Source organism: Phyllobates terribilis, unplaced genomic scaffold (assembly GCF_046119375.1).
Source record: "Phyllobates terribilis strain yellow unplaced genomic scaffold, ASM4611937v1 Scaffold_5__5_contigs__length_657084704, whole genome shotgun sequence".
Lineage (NCBI taxonomy): Eukaryota > Metazoa > Chordata > Amphibia > Anura > Dendrobatidae > Phyllobates > Phyllobates terribilis.
The window spans coordinates 416,687,305-416,705,189 of record NW_027362765.1 but is presented as its reverse complement, the minus strand read 5'-3'; the positions used below and the strand labels follow the sequence as shown (position 1 = coordinate 416,705,189).

The following is a 17,885-nucleotide window of genomic DNA, read 5'->3' as shown; positions in this document are numbered from 1 at the left end:
TATTGAGTATCCAAGCTGGATACTTAAAATGAACTGGCTCTCTATGTCCTGGCCTGCCCTGCCACTAGCGTTTTATCAGAGTGGGTTTTTAGTGCCGCTGGTGGAATTATAACTGATAAGTGCATCCGTCTGTCAACTTAAAATGCTGACAGTCTGACTCTTATAAAAATGAACAAGGGCTGGATAGGGCCAGACTTCTCTACACCACCGAATGATAGCAGCGTAACAAACTCAAATCCAGTGTCTTTTTTTGGGAGGTGTATTCCCATGCACCTTTTCACACCCACACATGGGTATACGCTTCCTGATTTTGGCTATTTGCTCTTGTCCTCCTCCTTCACCTCATCCTCATCCTCCACCACCATATCACCAGGGTGACCATGGTCCGTGATGCAACACCCACATAATATTTTTAAAGGGCGTTTATAATGCCCTTAAATTTTTTTTTTAATACAGTATGTTCATGTATACCCCCCAGGGGTAAATGTTTGTAAGCCCATACACTTAGTGCATGTGCATTACAAGTATAGGAGACCCGCTCCTTTTTAATGGGAACATTTTGTTATGAGGTCCTCTACGTCTCTTCCAAGGGGCATTGGTGTGCCTTCATTGGCAACCCTTGCATTCACTGCATAGGTAAACATAATGGGAGACCCACTTCCTAATAATGGGAGCATTTTTTTAGGAGGCCCTCTGACCCCCACCTCTCTTCCAAGGGGCATTGGGGTGCCTCCAAATTTTTGGCAACTCTTGCATTCACTGCATAGGCAAACACAATGGGAGACCCACTTCCTAATAATGGGGACATTGTTTTCAGGAGGCCCTCTGACCTCCACGTCTCTTCCAAGGGGCATTGGAGTGCCTCCAAATTTTTGGCAACCCTTGCATTCACTGCATAGGCAAACACAACGGGAGACCCACTTCCTAATAATGGGAACATTGTTTTCAGGAGGCCTTTTGACCTCCACATCTCTTCCAAGGGGCATTGGAGTGCCTTCATTGGCAACCCTTGCATTCACTGCATCGGCAAACACAATGGGAGACCCAGTTCCTAATAATGGGAGCATTTTTTCAGGTGGCCCTCTGACCTCCACCTCTCTTCCAAGTGGCATTGGAGTGCCTCCAAATTTTTGGCAACCCTTGCATTCACTGCATCGGCAAACACAATGGGAGACCCAGTTCCTTATAATGGGAGCATTTTTTCAGGTGGCCCTCTGACCTCCACCTCTCTTCCAAGTGGCATTGGAGTGCCTCCAAATTTTTGGCAACCCTTGCATTCACTGCATAGGCAAACACAATGGGAGACTCACTTCCTAATAATTGGAACTTTGTTTTCAGGAGGCCCTCTGACCTCCACCTCTCTTCCAAGTGGCATTGGGGTGCCTCCAAATTTTTGGCAACTCTTGCATTCACTGCATAGGCAAACACAATGGGAGACCCACTTCCTAATAATGGGGACATTGTTTTCAGGAGGCCCTCTGACCTCCACGTCTCTTCCAAGGGGCATTGGAGTGCCTGCAAATTTTTGGCAACCCTTGCATTCACTGCATAGGTAAACACAATGGGAGACCCACTTCCTAATAATGGGAACATTTTTTTTCAGGAGGCCCTCCTCTACGTCTCTTCCAAGGGGCATTGGAGTAGGTCCAAATTTTTGTCAGCCCTTGCATTCACTGCATAGGCAACAGTATGGGAGACCCACTTCCCCCTCCTCTAAGTCTCTTCAAAGGGGTATTGGGGGGCGTCCATATTTTGGGAAGCTCTGTCACTCACTGCATATGCAATAACAGTATAGGAGACCCACTCTTTAGTAATGGGAAGAACAAAGCATAGCCGGCTGATGGCTCTCTAAGAGTAGTGAGGGCCAGCTGCTGGCACTTTAAGAATAGTAAAGGCCGCCTGATGGCCCTATAAAAATAGGCTTTGTGACTTTCAGAGTCCCTCTTTCATAAATTAAACAGAATGTGTCTGATCATGTCTCACACACCACATGGCCAGATAAGTTTGTAAAATGTTAAAATGACATTTCCCGGTGAATGCATTTGTCACAGTTGAAAGCAATGCAGAAGTGCAAAAACTTATCAAAAACGCTACGTGTGATCATAGCCCAAGGTGTGGAGGAGTATTTTTGTTTTGGTATTTATTTTGCCTTATATACAAGCCATTACCCTAGAAAGGATGTTCCTTAACATATTTCCCAGGAAAATCCATTTTGGTCTCGTTTTTGCATGTTTTATTGTGAGTCTGTAAAAGTGGCGTAATACTTCTGACAACATTGTTGATAGCAGTGACCTGTGAGTCCAGGGGTCTTCCCATGCTGTTCCCATGCCACTTGAGCACTGTTCCCATCCATTTGGGCAATTTTTAGTCCCTCTGCAGACCGCCGGGGAGAGCCGGCTGAAAAATGCTCGAGTTTCCGTTAGAATTACATTGGGCTCATTGCTCGGGTTGAGCACCCGAGTATTACAATGTGCTTGACCCGAGCATTTTAGTGCTCGCCCATCACTAGTTAATACATTTCTTGAATGTGGTTTTGAGTATCTTGAGGGATGCAGTTTTTAGAATAGTGTCACTTTTGAGTATTTTCTGTCATAAAGGCCCCTCAAAGTCACTTCAAATATGATGTGGTCCCTAAAAAAATTATGCTGATGTGAAGTAGACATGTGGGAAATGTTATTTATTAACTATCTTGTGTGACATACAGTACAGACCAAACGTTTGGACACACCTTCTCACTTAAAGATTTTTCGGTATTTTCATGACTATGAAAATTGTACATTCAAACTGAAGGCATCAAAACTATGAATTAACACATGTGGAATTATATACTTAACAAAAAAGTGTGAAACAACTGAAAATATGTCTTATATTCTAGGTTCTTCAAAGTAGCCACATTTTGCTTTGATGACTGCTTTGCACACTCTTGGCATTCTCTTGATCAGCTTCAAGAGGTAGTCCCCGGAAATGGTCTTCCAACTATCTTGAAGGAGTTCCCAGAGATGCTTAGCACTTGTTGGTCCTTGTGCCTTCACTCTGCGGTCCAGCTCACCCCAAACCATCTCGATTAGGTTCAGGTCTGGTGACTGTGGAGGCCAGGTCATCTGGCATAGCACCCCATCACTCTCCTTCTTGGTCAAATAGCCCTTACACAGCCTGGAGGTGTGTTTGGGGTCATTGTCCTGTTGAAAAATAAATGATGGTCCAACTAAACGCTAACAGGATGGAATAGCATGCCGCTGCAAGATGCTGTGGTAGCCATGCTGGTTCAGTATGCCTTCAATTTTGAATAAATCCCCAACAGTGTCACCAGCAAAGCACCCCCACACCATCACTCCTCCTCCTCCATGCTTCACGGTGGGAACCAGGCATGTAGAGTCCATCCGTTCACCTTTTCTGCGTCACACAAAGACATGGTGGTTGGAACCAAAGATCTCAAATTTGGACTCATCAGACCAAAGCACAGATTTCCACTGGTCTATTGTCCATTCCTTGTGTTCTTTAGCCCAAACAAGTCTCTTCTGCTTATTGCCTGTCCTTAGCAGTGGTTTCCTAGCAGCTATTTTACCATGAAGGCCTGCTGCGCAAAGTCTCCTCTTAACAGTTGTTGTAGAGATGTGTCTGCTGCTAGAACTCTGTGTGGCATTTACCTGTTCTCTAATCTGAGCTGCTGTTAACCTGCGATTTCTGAGGCTGGTGACTCGGATAAACTTATCCTCAGAAGCAGAGGTGACTCTTGGTCTTCCTTTCCTGGGGCGGTCCTCATGTGAGCCAATTTCTTTGTAGCGCTTGAGATGGTTTTTGCAACTGCACCTGGGGACACTTCCAAAGTTTGCCCAATTTTTCAGACTGACTGACCTTCATTTCTTAAAGTAATGATGGCCACTCGTTTTTGTTTTCTTAGCTGCTTTTTTCTTGCCATAATACAAATTCTAACAGTCTATTCAGTAGGACTATCAGCTGTGTATCCACCAGACTTCTGCACAACACAACTGATGGTCCCAACCCCATTTATAAGGCAAGAAATCCCACTTATTAAACCTGACAGGGCACACCTGTGAAGTGAAAACCATTTCCGGTGACTACCTTTTGAAGCTCATCAAGAGAATGCCAAGAGTGTGCAAAGCAGTCATCAAAGCAAAAGGTGGCTGCTTTGAAGAACCTAGAATATAAGACATATTTTCAGTTGTTTCACACTTTTTTGTTAAGTATATAATTCCACATGTGTTAATTCATTGTTTTGATGCCTTCAGTGTGAATGTACAATTTTCATAGTCATGAAAATACAGAAAAATCTTTAAATGAGAAGGTGTGCAAACTTTTGGTCTGTACTGTGTCTCTCTGATTTAGGGCATGAAAATTCAAATTTTGAAAATTACAAAATTTTCACCAAATTTCTGATTTTCTCACAAATAAACTTATATCATATAGAAGAAATTTTACCACTATCATGAAGTACATTATGTCACGAAAAAACAATCTCAGAATCAGTGATCTGTTGAAGCGTTCCAGAGTTATTACCTCATAAAGTGATAGTGGTCAGAATTGTAAAAATTGGCCTGATCATTAACGTGCAAACCATCTTCGGGGGTAATGGGGTTAAACCAAAAAATGTGCACATAGATATGACCCTACAGGTTCATTTTGCTTTTTGCTTTTTTACTGAAATATATACTCAGATAACATTGTGGCTTGTCCTGCTATGATCTAGTATTTTTATTTTTCCTTGTCAGGAAAGCAAGTGTTCTGTTCAGTTAGGCTTCTTACCTTGTTTTTTATACACGGTGAAACAAAGAAAATGGTAGATCTAGCAATGGTCTCTCCATTGGGCAGAATAGAGAAAATAAGAAATTCGAGTATAGGGAAGAAATTTTCAACATGGAAACTGAGAGAGAATGAACCATGCAGCTCTAAAAATGTGAAAAATGAAAATAAATCAGTTGGTCAATCAATCATCCACAAGAGATTCTATAAATGTTACTTATCCCCAATCCATGTAAGCAAAATTATAAAGGAATTTTGCTAGTCAGCTTCTTTTTGAGAGCATTTTGCCAACATTTCTCTTATGTTTATAATCAGGCTCAGGTGTTATACTGTTGCAATCAAAATTATTCAACCCTTCCCCCCAAATTTGGTTTATTAGCAACATTTACAAACTTTCTGCTGTTTGCAACAAATCAGTTGAAGAACAACTAAAATAGCTCACAAAACTAATATAATAAGTGTTTTCAAAATTCAACAGAAAATGCCACTTTTACTGATTACTGCAACTTCAGAAATATTCAACATCTTAAAGGGGTTGTCCACTACTAGGACAACACCTTCTTGAACTAAATGTTTGGCCTCAATAAAATAAAAAAAACCTATACTCAACTCCCATGCTGGCGCCTTTCCCACGTTGTCTGCACTCGCTCTCCCCGAGGCTCCCATGCTGTTGTTGTGACACATGACGGATTGAACATGAAGAGATAGTCTGGGCTGCAGCTGATCTCTGACTTCCTTTTCATTTTCAATCCATCCATAGGTGGGGGGACAGTGATGCCAGCGTTTGGGCGCCGGGCACCACAAGTCATTCCACTGCACTAGAACTCCAGGACCGCGAGAGCTGACACCGTTGGAATGGAGCCAGAATGGGAAGTGAGTATAGTTTTTTTATTTTATCAGGGCCAAACCTTTAGTTCAAGAAGGGGTTATCCTAGTAGTGAACAATGCCTTTAATATAAAAAAGTATAATAATAATAATGATGTTATAAGTAGAGATGAGCGGTGTTCGACTAGAACTGTTCGCCAATTTCAAATTCGAGCTGTTTTGGGCGGTGTTCGAGTTGTTCGACGAACCCGAACGATTTGCAAAAAATTCGGCTGTTCGAGGTTATGTTCGATAACTGTTCGTGCACCAAAAGAGTGTCCTGCATGTCTGGCGCTATTTAGAGCACCAATCATGCAGGGATTGTCTGCCACTCACTGTAATGCCACAGCCATGGTGGTTGTGGCATTACAGTGATTGCCCAAATCGATGGGAACAGTGCCAACAGTGAAACATGAAAAGCCGGCAATTCAGCAGCGGCATAGACCGGTACCCGACAATTTAGAACCGAAAGAATAGAGCTTCACACATAGATTAGATAGATATAAACATGTCAGCCACATATATACGAAGTACAGTGAAAGTGCTGCTTACTGTACTTGTCATTTAGCGTAAAGGATTTATCAAAAAAAATAATAGTGTTTTCATGCACCGTCTCTTTAAAAAAGCCGGCCGGCAATTCAGCAGCGGTACCCGACAATTTAGAATAGAAGGAATAGAGAATCACACATAGATTAGATAGATAGAAACATGTCAGTCACATATATAAGAAGTGCAGTGACAGTGTTGATTACTGTACTTGTCATTTAGTGTAAAGGATTTATTTAAAAAAATAATAGTGTTTTCATGCACTGTCTCTTTAAAAAAGCCGGCCGGCAATTCAGCAGCGGTACCCGACAATTTATAACAGACAGAATAGAGCATCATATATAGATTAGATAGATAGAAACATGTCAGCCACATATATACGAAGTACAGTGACAGTGTTGCTTACTGTACTTGTCATTTAGCGTAAAGGATTTATCAAAAAAAATAATAGTGTTTTCATGCACCGTCTCTTTAAAAAAGCCAGCCGGCAATTCAGCAGCGGTACCCGACAATTTATAACAGACAGAATAGAGCTTCACACATAGATTAGATAGATAGAAACATGTCAGTCACATATATATGAAGTACAGTGATAGTGTTGGTTACTGTACTTGTCATTTAGTATTAAAATAAAGGATTTATTATTAAAAAAATTGGCGTGGGGTTCCCCTTAATTTTAGGCTCTAGCGGAGGTTAAGCAGACGGCTGGGGCAGATGTTTGAAGCCTGGGAAGGGGGTAATACCCACGGAGCTTCCCAGGCTACTAATATCAGCCCCCAGCTGAATACATAGCCTTTACTAGCTATTAAAATGGGGGACCCCCCCAAAAAAATGACGTGGGGTCCCCCCTAATTTAATAGCTAGCAAAGGCTAGGCAGACAGCTGGGGGCTGATATTAATTGCCCAGGAAGGGAGCCATGAATATTGGCCCCCTCCCAGGCTAGAAACACCAGCCGTCAGCCGCCCCAGAAATGGCGCATTCATAGGATGCGCCAATTCGGGCACTTAGCCTCGCTCTTCCACGCTGCCCTGGTGCGGTGGCAGGGGGTAATAGGGTTGGGGTTGATGTCAGCTTATAATGCCAGCTGACATCAAGCCCAGGTTAGTAATGGAGAGGCGTCTATAAGACACCCCCATTACTAACCCCATAGTCAAAGTTAAAAAAAACACAAACACCCAGAATAAAGTCCTTTAATTGAAATAAAGACACAATCCTTTATTGTTCTAAATTAAACCATACTTACCGTCACGCCCATTCCAGCTGAAGCCAACGATCTCCTGCAATAAAAGAAAAATAATAAAGCAACCTCATCCTTACCTTTCCATGGTTCCCACGACAGCTTCAGCTCTGCTACATCGAGATGACAGGCTGGACCGCAGCAGAACGCTGCCATCCAGCCTCTCATCCCGCAGACACTGAGAAGCGCAGGCTTGCTTGCGCTGCTCAGCGTCTCTCTGTGACGACATCCAGATGAGCAGAGTTCATGTCCAATGAACTCGGCTCACCTCATGCACGTCACTGACAGCGTGGGAAAATTCTCAAGCTGAAGCGGTGAGTGCAGGAGAATTCTCCCACGCTGTCAGTGACGTGCATAAGGTGAGCTCATGTCCAATGAACTCAGCTCACCTCCTGCACGTCACTGACAGCGTGGGAGAATTCTCCTGCACTCAGCGCTTCAGCGTGAGAATTCTCCCGCTGAAGCGCTGAGTGCAGGAGAATTTTCCCACGCTGTCAGTGACGTGCATAAGGTGAGCTCATGTCCAATGAACTCAGCTCACCTCCTGCACGTCACTGACAGCGTGGGAGAATTCTCCTGCACTCAGCGCTTCAGTGTGAGAATTCTCCCACGCTGAAGCGCTGAGTGCAGGAGAATTTTCCCACGCTGTCAGTGACGTGCATGAGGTGAGCCGAGTTCATTGGACATTAACTCGGCTCATCTGGATGCCCTCACAGAGAGACACTGTGGAGCGCAAGCAAGCCTGCGCTTCTCAGTGTCTGCGGGATGACAGGCTGGATGGCAGCGTTCTGCTGCGGTCCAGCCTGTCATCTCGATGTAGCAGAGCTGAAGCTGTCATGGGAACCATGGAAAGGTAAGGATGATGTTGCTTTATTATTTTTCTTTTATTTCAGGAGATCGTTGGCTTCAGCTGGAATGGGCGTGATGGTAAGTATGGTTTAATTTAGAACAATAAAGAATTGTGTGTTTATTTCAATTAAAGGACTTTTTTCTGGGTGTTGTGTTTTTTTTAAATACTTTACTAGAAATTCATGGTGGTCATGTCTAATATTGGCGTGACCCCATGAATTTCGGGCTTAGGGCCAGCTGATAATGCCAAGCTGGCCCTAACCCCTTTATTACCCAGTGAGCCACCGCATCAGGGCCCTGGATGAGTTGGGTACAGCGCCAGAAGATGGCGCTTCTATGAACGCGCCATTTTCCGGGGTGGCTGCGGACTGCAATTTGCAGCGGGGGTGGCCCAGAAAGCTTGGGCCTCCCTGCGCTGCGGATTCCAGCCCCCAGCTGCCTAGTTGTACCTGGCTGGACACAAAAACAGGGCGAAGCCCCACGTCAATTTTCTTTAAATTATTTCATGAAATAATTTAAAAAAATTGAAGTGGGGCTTCGCACTATATTTGTGTCCAGCCAGGTACAGCAGGCAGGAACGGGCTGCCCCCATCCACCAGCTGCCTATTTGTACCTGGCCGGACACAACAATATAGGGAAGCCCTTTTTTTCTTAATTATTTCATGAATTTCATGAAATAATTAAAAAAAATTGAAGTGGGGCTTCGCACTATATTTGTGTCCAGCCAGGTACAGCAGGCAGGAACGGGCTGCCCCCATCCACCAGCTGCCTATTTGTACCTGGCCGGACACAACAATATAGGGAAGCCCTTTTTTTCTTAATTATTTCATGAATTTCATGAAATAATTAAAAAAAATTGAAGTGGGGCTTCGCACTATATTTGTGTCCAGCCAGGTACAGCAGGCAGGAACGGGCTGCCCCCAACCACCAGCTGCCTATTTGTACCTGGCCGGACACAACAATATAGGGAAGGCCTTTTTTTCTTAATTATTTCATGAATTTCATGAAATAATTAAAAAAAAAGTACGTGGGGCTTCGCCCTATTTTTGTGTCCAGCCAGGTACAACTAGGCAGCTGGGGGCTGGAATCTGCAGCGCAGGGAGGCCCAAGCTTTCTGGGCCCCCCCCGCTACAAATTGCAGTCCGCAGCCACCCCGGAAAATGGCGCGTTCATAGAAGCGCCATCTTCTGGCGCTGTACCCAACTCATCCAGGGCCCTGGTGCGGTGGCTCACTGGGTAATAAAGGGGTTAGGGCCAGCTTGGTATTATCAGCTGGCCCCAAGCCCAAAATTCATGGGGTCACGCCAGTATTAGACATGACCGCCATGAATTTCTAGTAAAATATTTAAAAAAAACACAACACCCAGAATAAAGTCCTTTAATTGAAATAAAGACACAATTCTTTATTGTTCTAAATTAAACCATACTTACCATCACACCCATTCCAGCTGAAGCCAACGATCTCCTGCAATAAAAGAAAAATAATAAACCAACCTCATCCTTACCTTTCCATGGTTCCCACGACAGCTTCAGCTCTGCTACATCGAGATGACTGGCTGGACCGCAGCAGAACGCTGCCATCCAGTCTGTCATCCCGCAGACACTGAGAAGCGCAGGCATGCTTGCGCTCCTCACTGTCTCGCTGTGACGGCATCCAGATGAGCCGAGGTCATGTCCAATGAACTCGGCTCACCTCATGCACGTCACTGACAGCGTGGGAAAATTCTCACGCTGAAGTGCTGAGTGCAGGAGAATTCTCCCACGCTGTCAGTGATGTGCATGAGGTGAGCTCATGTCCAATGAACTCAGCTCACCTCCTGCACGTCACTGACAGCGTGGGAAAATTCTCCTGCAATCAGCGCTTCAGCGTGAGAATTTTCCCACGCTGTCAGTGACGTGCATGAGGTGAGCCGAGTTCATTGGACATGAACTCGGCTCATCTGGATGTCGTCACAGAGAGACGCTGAGCAGCGCAAGCAAGCCTGCGCTTCTCAGTGTCTGCGGGATGACAGGCTGGATGGCAGCGTTCTGCTGCGGTCCAGCCTGTCATCTCGATGTAGCAGAGCTGAAGCTGTCGTGGGAACCATGGAAAGGTAAGGATGAGGTTGCTTTATTATTTTTCTTTTATTGCAGGAGATCGTTGGCTTCAGCTGGAATGGGCGTGATGGTAAGTATGGTTTAATTTAGAACAATAAAGGATTGTGTCTTTATTTCAATTAAAGGACTTTATTCTGGGTGTTTGTGTTTTTTTTAACTTTGACTATGGGGTTAGTAATGGGGGTGTCTTATAGACGCCTCTCCATTACTAACCTGGGCTTGATGTCAGCTGGCATTATAAGCTGACATCAACCCCAACCCTATTACCCCCTGCCACCGCACCAGGGCAGCGTGGAAGAGCGAGGCTAAGTGCCAGAATTGGCGCATCCTATGAATGCGCCATTTCTGGGGCGGCTGACGGCTGGTGTTTCTAGCCTGGGAGGGGGCCAATATTCATGGCTCCCTTCCTGGGCTATTAATATCAGCCCCCAGCTGTCTGCCTAGCCTTTGCTAGCTATTAAATTAGGGGGGACCCCACGTCATTTTTTTGGGGGGTCCCCCATTTTAATAGCTAGTAAAGGCTATGTATTCAGCTGGGGGCTGATATTAGTAGCCTGGGAAGCTCCGTGGGTATTACCCCCTTCCCAGGCTTCAAACATCTGCCCCAGCCGTCTGCTTAACCTCCGCTAGAGCCTAAAATTAAGGGGAACCCCACGCCAATTTTTTTAATAATAAATCCTTTATTTTAATACTAAATGACAAGTACAGTAACCAACACTATCACTGTACTTCATATATATGTGACTGACATGTTTCTATCTATCTAATCTATGTGTGATGCTCTATCTTTCTGTTCTAAATTGTCGGGTACCGCTGCTGAATTGCCGGCCGGCTTTTTTAAAGAGACAGTGCATGAAAACACTATTATTTTTTTAAATAAATCCTTTACACTAAATGACAAGTACAGTAAGCAACACTATCACTGTACTTATTATATATGTGACTGACATGTTTCTATCTATCTAATCTATGTGTGAAGCTCTATTCTTTCTGTTCAAAATTGTCGGGTACAGATGCTGAATTGCCGGCCGGCTTTTTTAAAGAGACGGTGCATGAAAACACTAATATTTTTTTTAATAAATCCTTTACACTAAATGACAAGTGCAGTAACCAACACTGTCACTGTGCTTCTTATATGTGTGACTGACATGTTTCTATCTATCTAATCTATGTGTGATGCTCTATTCCTTCTTGTCTAAATTGTCGGGTACCGGTGTATGCCGCTGCTGAATTTGCCGGCCGGCTTTTTTAAAGAGAGTGTCTTCTGAGCAGTTTGTCAGCTTTTGGACACCTTTGCAGGTGTTTTCTATGTGTTTCTATGTGTTTTTGTTTGCCTGCCATTGGTTTTAACGGTGTTCGACGGTGTTCTAAGGTGTTCGACGAACAGTTCGACGAACAGTTCCTCGAACATCCCGGTGTTCGACGAACCGAACCGAACCCGAACACTACGGGGGTGGCTCAACACTAGTTATAAGTATTGAAAGATAACTTCAAATCACAGATAAAAATGACTTTGGGAGTACAAGCTCATGTCAGACTGTGACACATTGAGGGCTGGAATGAATGTGTCACATGGATTTACATCATTCTACATCAATTAAAGAATGTGCTCGTTAGACGTTAGGGCATCACAACCCCGGACCGAACCTCCATTACCTCCATCAGTGGACAGTAAAACCCTCAAATTCCTTATTTTTTTCCTTACATTTTCTCCTACAATGGTTTCTCCCCTTTCCATATTGATAGTTCTGCTTCTCATCACTTTCCTTATATTTCTTACCCAACAGGACTCAGAAATAGTGTTAATGCATATGTGAATTTTCTGGTACTGTATTAAACCATGCCTGATGAAGTGACCTAAGTAGTCTCCAAAGCTTGCTATTTGTTGCCAGGTATCATCAACCATGGCAGGATCACAGTTGTTGCTATTTTTTATCTACATGACAAAAGGCTTTAGTATTTATTAGAGCCCCTCTGGCTGTTACACTCCGCTGCTTCAAACAGAACTGCAAGATTTTGCAAAACAGATTTGTAAACATATCTGCAAGCTACGGTAGATACTAGCTTCTGGAATTATTCCTTAGGAATCTTAGCCCATTCACTGAGTACTAAAGACTACATCTGCGTGACAGCGTGGCAAATCAGAGATGTTTATGAGCGGAGCCGATTTTTTGGCGCGAACAATTCGGAACCCCCTCACACGAACACGAATTTGAAATGCCAAACAAATTCGTTCAACACTACTAAAGACGCTTGTCAAGAAGGGGTTGTATAATTATGAAACTAAAATAGTCATTAAAAGTGGCCTTTTGTGTTGAATTTGCATAACCCACTTATTAGTTTGTTGAAGTATTTAGTGTTCCTGTTTGATTAGTTTATTGCAAGCAGCAGAAAATGTGTACATTTTGTTAATAAACCTATTTGTAATGACAATGGAATAGTTTTTAATTACAAATGTATTTAAGACAGTAACAGAAGGAAAAAAATGGAGGCAAAAACATGATTATAAATTTTGTGGTACCAGACGGATGGGAAAACTTAGTTCGTAAAAAGTGAATATGTTCAAGAAGAATTCGGGTCTGTTTTGCCTCCAGGAATTAGGCAGGGTCCATTTCTCATCATTTTTAAATTCTGTTTATTTGTTTTTTTGGTTGGAAAAAAAACATTATACTCACTTTGGCTTTTTTCTTGGTCTTTAATGTTTACTTTATGTTCATTATAAGAGAAGATTCCATGGTTGTCTACAAGCTGTGAAAACATAGAAAGCAGGTAACATATGAATAAATACGCTGTTCTTATGATTGCTGTACTTCTATAACAAAAGGCAGGGGACTAGCTAGGGGTGTCAACTAGTGGGCTCCAACAAGCTATTTAAACTTTGAGTGACAAAATGGATATAGAGTTGAGTTAGAAAACTGAACCTTTGTCTATAATGAAAAAAAAGCTGAGAAATTAATTTGACAAAAGTATTTATTATATATCAGTTAAAGAGAACCTGTCATAAGGATTATTCATATTAAAACAAAGTTATGGGCATAATGGTACTGTTATACAGATTCAATAGATACCTTTAGTTCAGAAATCTGCATTCTGGTTGTTTACCAACCCAAACTTCAAATGTTGATTGAACAACTAGGATGCAGATTACTTTGTAGAATATCTTTCATTTTACCTCAGCAATTTAAGAAATGAAAGCTGCGCTGTGATTGGTTGGTGTCCATAGAAACCAATCAGAGCACAGCTTTCATTTTACCTCAGCAATATTCGAACCTGAAAGTTGCACTCTGGTTGCAATGGGAAGCAAAGGCATGTTTTCTTTTAGACAGTTCATAAAAGTGTGGTGGTGTGCTTACCATGATTTCTTTCAGTATTTAGTGGTTGTGGTGACTTAAGCTTCTGTTTCTAGCAACATGATTTAAATAGCTTCAAGGGGATGTCGTAATTCACTCAATAACTTTTGCTACATTTGCCGTTGTTTTATAGTGAAGAACAAGTTAGGAACATTGTGGACTTTGTTAGAAAAGTGTATTATTCATACTTTTGTTTAAAATTAGGTGATCAGGACAAGTCGTGGGCTCCACATTTAGTGTTGTTCTGTTTATGTAGAAGAACTACGACAGTGGTCTAAAGGGAAGAAAGAGAGCCTTCGTTTTGGTGTGCCTATAATCTTGAGGGAACCGTTAAATCATAGTGATCACTGCTACTATTATCCGTGCAAAGTAGAGGGATAAAAACCTAAAAAATAAGAAGGAAATTATATATCCGGACCTCCCTCTGCCACATGGTCAAGAAATACCTGTCCCTTCACCTATGGAGCAAGGCAGGATTCTGACAAAGACTTTTTTGCTAGTCCCAATGAGCCACAGCTTTTTTCACAGTTCGAATTAGGTGATTTAGTAAGGGACGTGGACCTTCCTAAACATTCTACAGAACTTTTAGGTTCTAGACTAAAGTAAAAGAACCTGCTAGCTCCTGGTACTTGTTTTTCATGGTACAGAAGCAGTGAAAAGTAATACCTTCCATATTTTTCTCAAGATGGTGCTCTACTGTATTGTAGTGATGTTCCTGGACCGATGGAAAAATTTAACATGTGAGCGAGTGGAGACTCTTTATTGATTCATCCAAAAAGAGTCTGAAAACTGTGCTACTACACAATGATAACAAGTATGCTTCAGTGCCTGTAGGGCATTCTGTGCACTTGAAGAAAAGCTATGAGACTTTAGACGTTGTTATTAAGAAAATTAACTGCGATGATCAAGGATGGTCAATATGTAGTGATCTGAAAGTTCTCTCTTTGTTCATTGGGCAGTAAGGAGGATGCACAAAGTTCCCATGCTTTTTGTGTGAATGGGACAGCTGGGATAGGACTCATCACTGGAGCCAAAAAAGTTGGCCAACGAGAATATCTTGGCAACCTTGACTGAAGAACATGGCTGCGGAAAGTTTAGCTGATCCCACTAAAGTTCTCCTGCCACCACTCCACATTAATCTTGGACTGATAAAGCAGTTTGTAAAAGCTCTACAGAAAGAAAAAGAGACTTTTAAGGAAGGCATTTTTGTGGTTCTGGATATTCGGCAACTCATGAAGGATGACGTGTTCAAAGCAAAAATGAAAGCTGTTGAGAAAAGGGCTCAGGATTCTTCTAAAGAAGTGGCGAATAAATTTCTAGGCAACAACAAAGATCCAAAATTTAAGTCCATCATGGATGACATGCTGACATTTTCAAAGCCTTGAGTTGTCTGATGAATTTGAAGTTACATTTTTTACATTCCTATTTGGACTACTTTTCTGAAAACCTCAGTGTTATTAAACAAAGAGTAAGAAGAAAGACTTCATCGGGATGCCAAGGTAGATGGAACATGAACATGATGGGGGACTACTGCTGGATTCTTCACAGAAAAGATCCACAGCCTTTCTTTAAGAGAAAAGGGATCAATAGAAGCTTTGAAGAGAAAAGGTGCAAGAATGAATTTCCATTAAAGTTGCAGAATGAATGTTCAATATTTTTTATGTATAATATTGTGTACATTTTTGGCTACAATAAACATTTTTCTTGTTCATCTCGCTTGTAGGTAATTTCACTCTCGTTTTGTTCAAAATCTATAGCATTTATAGGGCTTAAGAATTCAGCCTTGCATTGATGCAGACAATGGCATAATGAACTGCAAAAAAGGGTGAAACCAAATCTTGACTGGACAGTACTCCCAAGTGCTGAAACAAGTAATTACTACAAAGAAGGAAAAAGAGTTAAGGAGCCCCAGCAACTCAAAAAAGGAGAAGTGGTGTTGAATAAAGACAAGATGAAAGCTTGTATGGAGGACTTGAAAGGGATGCTTAGAGAATTGATAGATTCTCATACTACATAAAGGGAAAGACGAAGTGATACCATGGAAACTAAGGTGGGGAAGGCAATATTTTGCCAGGAGATGGCTGTCTGAAAGAATAGATTAGCTATGGGGAAGCAGATGTTAGGAGTTCAGCAAAATAGGATAGACAAAGGACTTTAAACTAAGACTAGCTACAGTAAGAAGGCAAACTTCAGAGGAAGATGTTAACACAAGCCCCATATCTGAAGCATAAGAACTAGTGAAAGAGTAGTTACAGCTAATTTATTGGAATTGTGTTATACTGTTTATTAGTGATGAGTGAGCATACTCGCAAGTGCTCAGTACTCGCCCAAGCATCTCAGTACTGGAGATGCTCGGAGCTCACCACTCAGTACTTGCTAGATGCTCGGGTGGATGCTCGGGTCCCCTCCCTGCATGTTTGGCGCTCTTTACAGAGCCAATGAACATGCAGGGATTGCCTGCCACTCACTGTAATGCCGCAGCCATGTTGGTTGTGGCATTACAGTGATTGGCTGGCCGCACAGCGTCATCAGGTCTATATCAGACCTGGCGCCGCCATGCTCGTCAGTCTACTCCGCACTCAGACAGTGTATGGAGAGGTGCTGCTGGGCTAGGGAGAGATTTTCTTGTTTATTAGGTAGTGTAGGGAGAAAACAAGTACATTACACATATCCATATCAACAAACAGTCCTTCTGAGGACTAATCCATCTGCAAAGATATCAGGCAGGCAGTGTATATAGGCAGGAAGGCAGGGTATATAGCAGACTGCAGTGCATATAGCACAAGAGGCTCCATTCCAGTTCTGTCTTCTGCTGCTCTTAGATATCTCTTGATATAGGCCCAGGACCCAGGGGCCAGGCATAATTTTTTTTGGATCTTAATCCTCATTATTTGCTTAAAAATCAATCCAGAGAACACCGCTTTTCTGCACCATTTGCTTGTTGGCAGTGCAGAATACAGCGGGGGTCTTTCCATATTACAGCGCTAAAAATCCAGCTATTTAAAACTGTGGTTTCTCCGTCACATGGATCACATATACACTTTCAGAAAATACTGCCATTTTTGGCCTCCATTAAAAATTTGTTACAGTGTGTCAGCAAAGTTTTTGACGCTGGTTTGCTGTTCAAAATAGTTACCTACAGGCCAGGTATTTAAAACTGTGGTTTCTCCGTCACACGGATAACATATACATTTTCAGAAAATACTGCCATTTCTGGCCTCCATTAAAAATTTGTTTCAGTGTGTCAGTGAAGTTTTTGACAACGGTTTGCTGTTCACAATAGTTGCCTACAGGCCAGCTATTTAAAACTGTGGTTTCTCCGTCACACGGATCACATGTAACTTCGCTCCAAATTCAGCCATTTATAGTGAGCGTGGAAGATATTGTCCTCCATTTAAAATGGGCAAGGCGCGTGGCAAGGGACGGGAAACTGGACGTGATGGTGATAGTGATGGTGCATGTTGAGGCCGAGGCTGTGGGTAAGCTGAAACTGTGCCACAACAAACACCCACATCTTCTCGCCCGACCTTCCTGTCCCAATTAATAGGGGACCGCAGAACACCACTATTGAACCCAGAGCAGTGTCAACAGGTTGTTGGTTGAATAGCGGATAATGCTTCCAGTCACTTTGCCACCACCACCCTGTCTTCCACACGGTCAAGTCTCAGTAGCCATGAGTCTGGACTGCATATTCCTCACCCTGATCCTCCTTCCTCCCACCATGCAGAGTGCCCAGAGACAACTGATCCCACACTTGGACACTCTGAAGAGCTGTTCACTTTTCCATTTATAGATTCGGGCCTCTCTCCTGATCCACTTGAAGCGGGGCAAGAGGAGATCGCATGTAGCGATGCCCAAATATTTAAGCAGCCACGGTCACACGAAGGCAACGATGGGAAAGTATCACAAGAGGTGGACGATGATGAGACACAATTGCCAGAAAGTCAGGAGGAGGACCAGGGTGCGGAAGTGGAAGACGAGGTGGTGGATGATATAGTAACTGACCCAACCTGGCAAGAGGACATCCAGAGCAAGGAGAGCAACACACAGGAGGAGGGAGGCAGAGCACCCCAACAGGCAGCAAGAAGCAGTGTGGTGGCCACAGACAAAAGGCAGGCAACCGTTCCCAGTAACACCAACACGAAGGAAGTTGCCATTATAACTGTTAGGTCTTCCCGA

At 43.0% G+C, this 17,885-nt stretch overlaps 1 protein-coding gene across 3 annotated transcripts in view; it reads right to left on the bottom strand.

The window, feature by feature from the left end:
• Positions 1–17,885, bottom strand: part of LOC141273397 (alpha-2-macroglobulin-like protein 1) — a 302,764-nt gene that overhangs the window by 119,349 nt on the left and 165,530 nt on the right. For all 3 annotated transcript variants that reach the window (XM_073685165.1, XM_073685166.1, XM_073685167.1), the window contains exons 13-14: positions 13,032–13,104; positions 4,765–4,907 (exon numbers count right to left, since the gene is read on the bottom strand). In XM_073685165.1, coding sequence (XP_073541266.1) covers positions 4,765–4,907; positions 13,032–13,104 — 216 coding nt within the window. The remainder of the gene's footprint in view (positions 1–4,764; positions 4,908–13,031; positions 13,105–17,885) is intronic.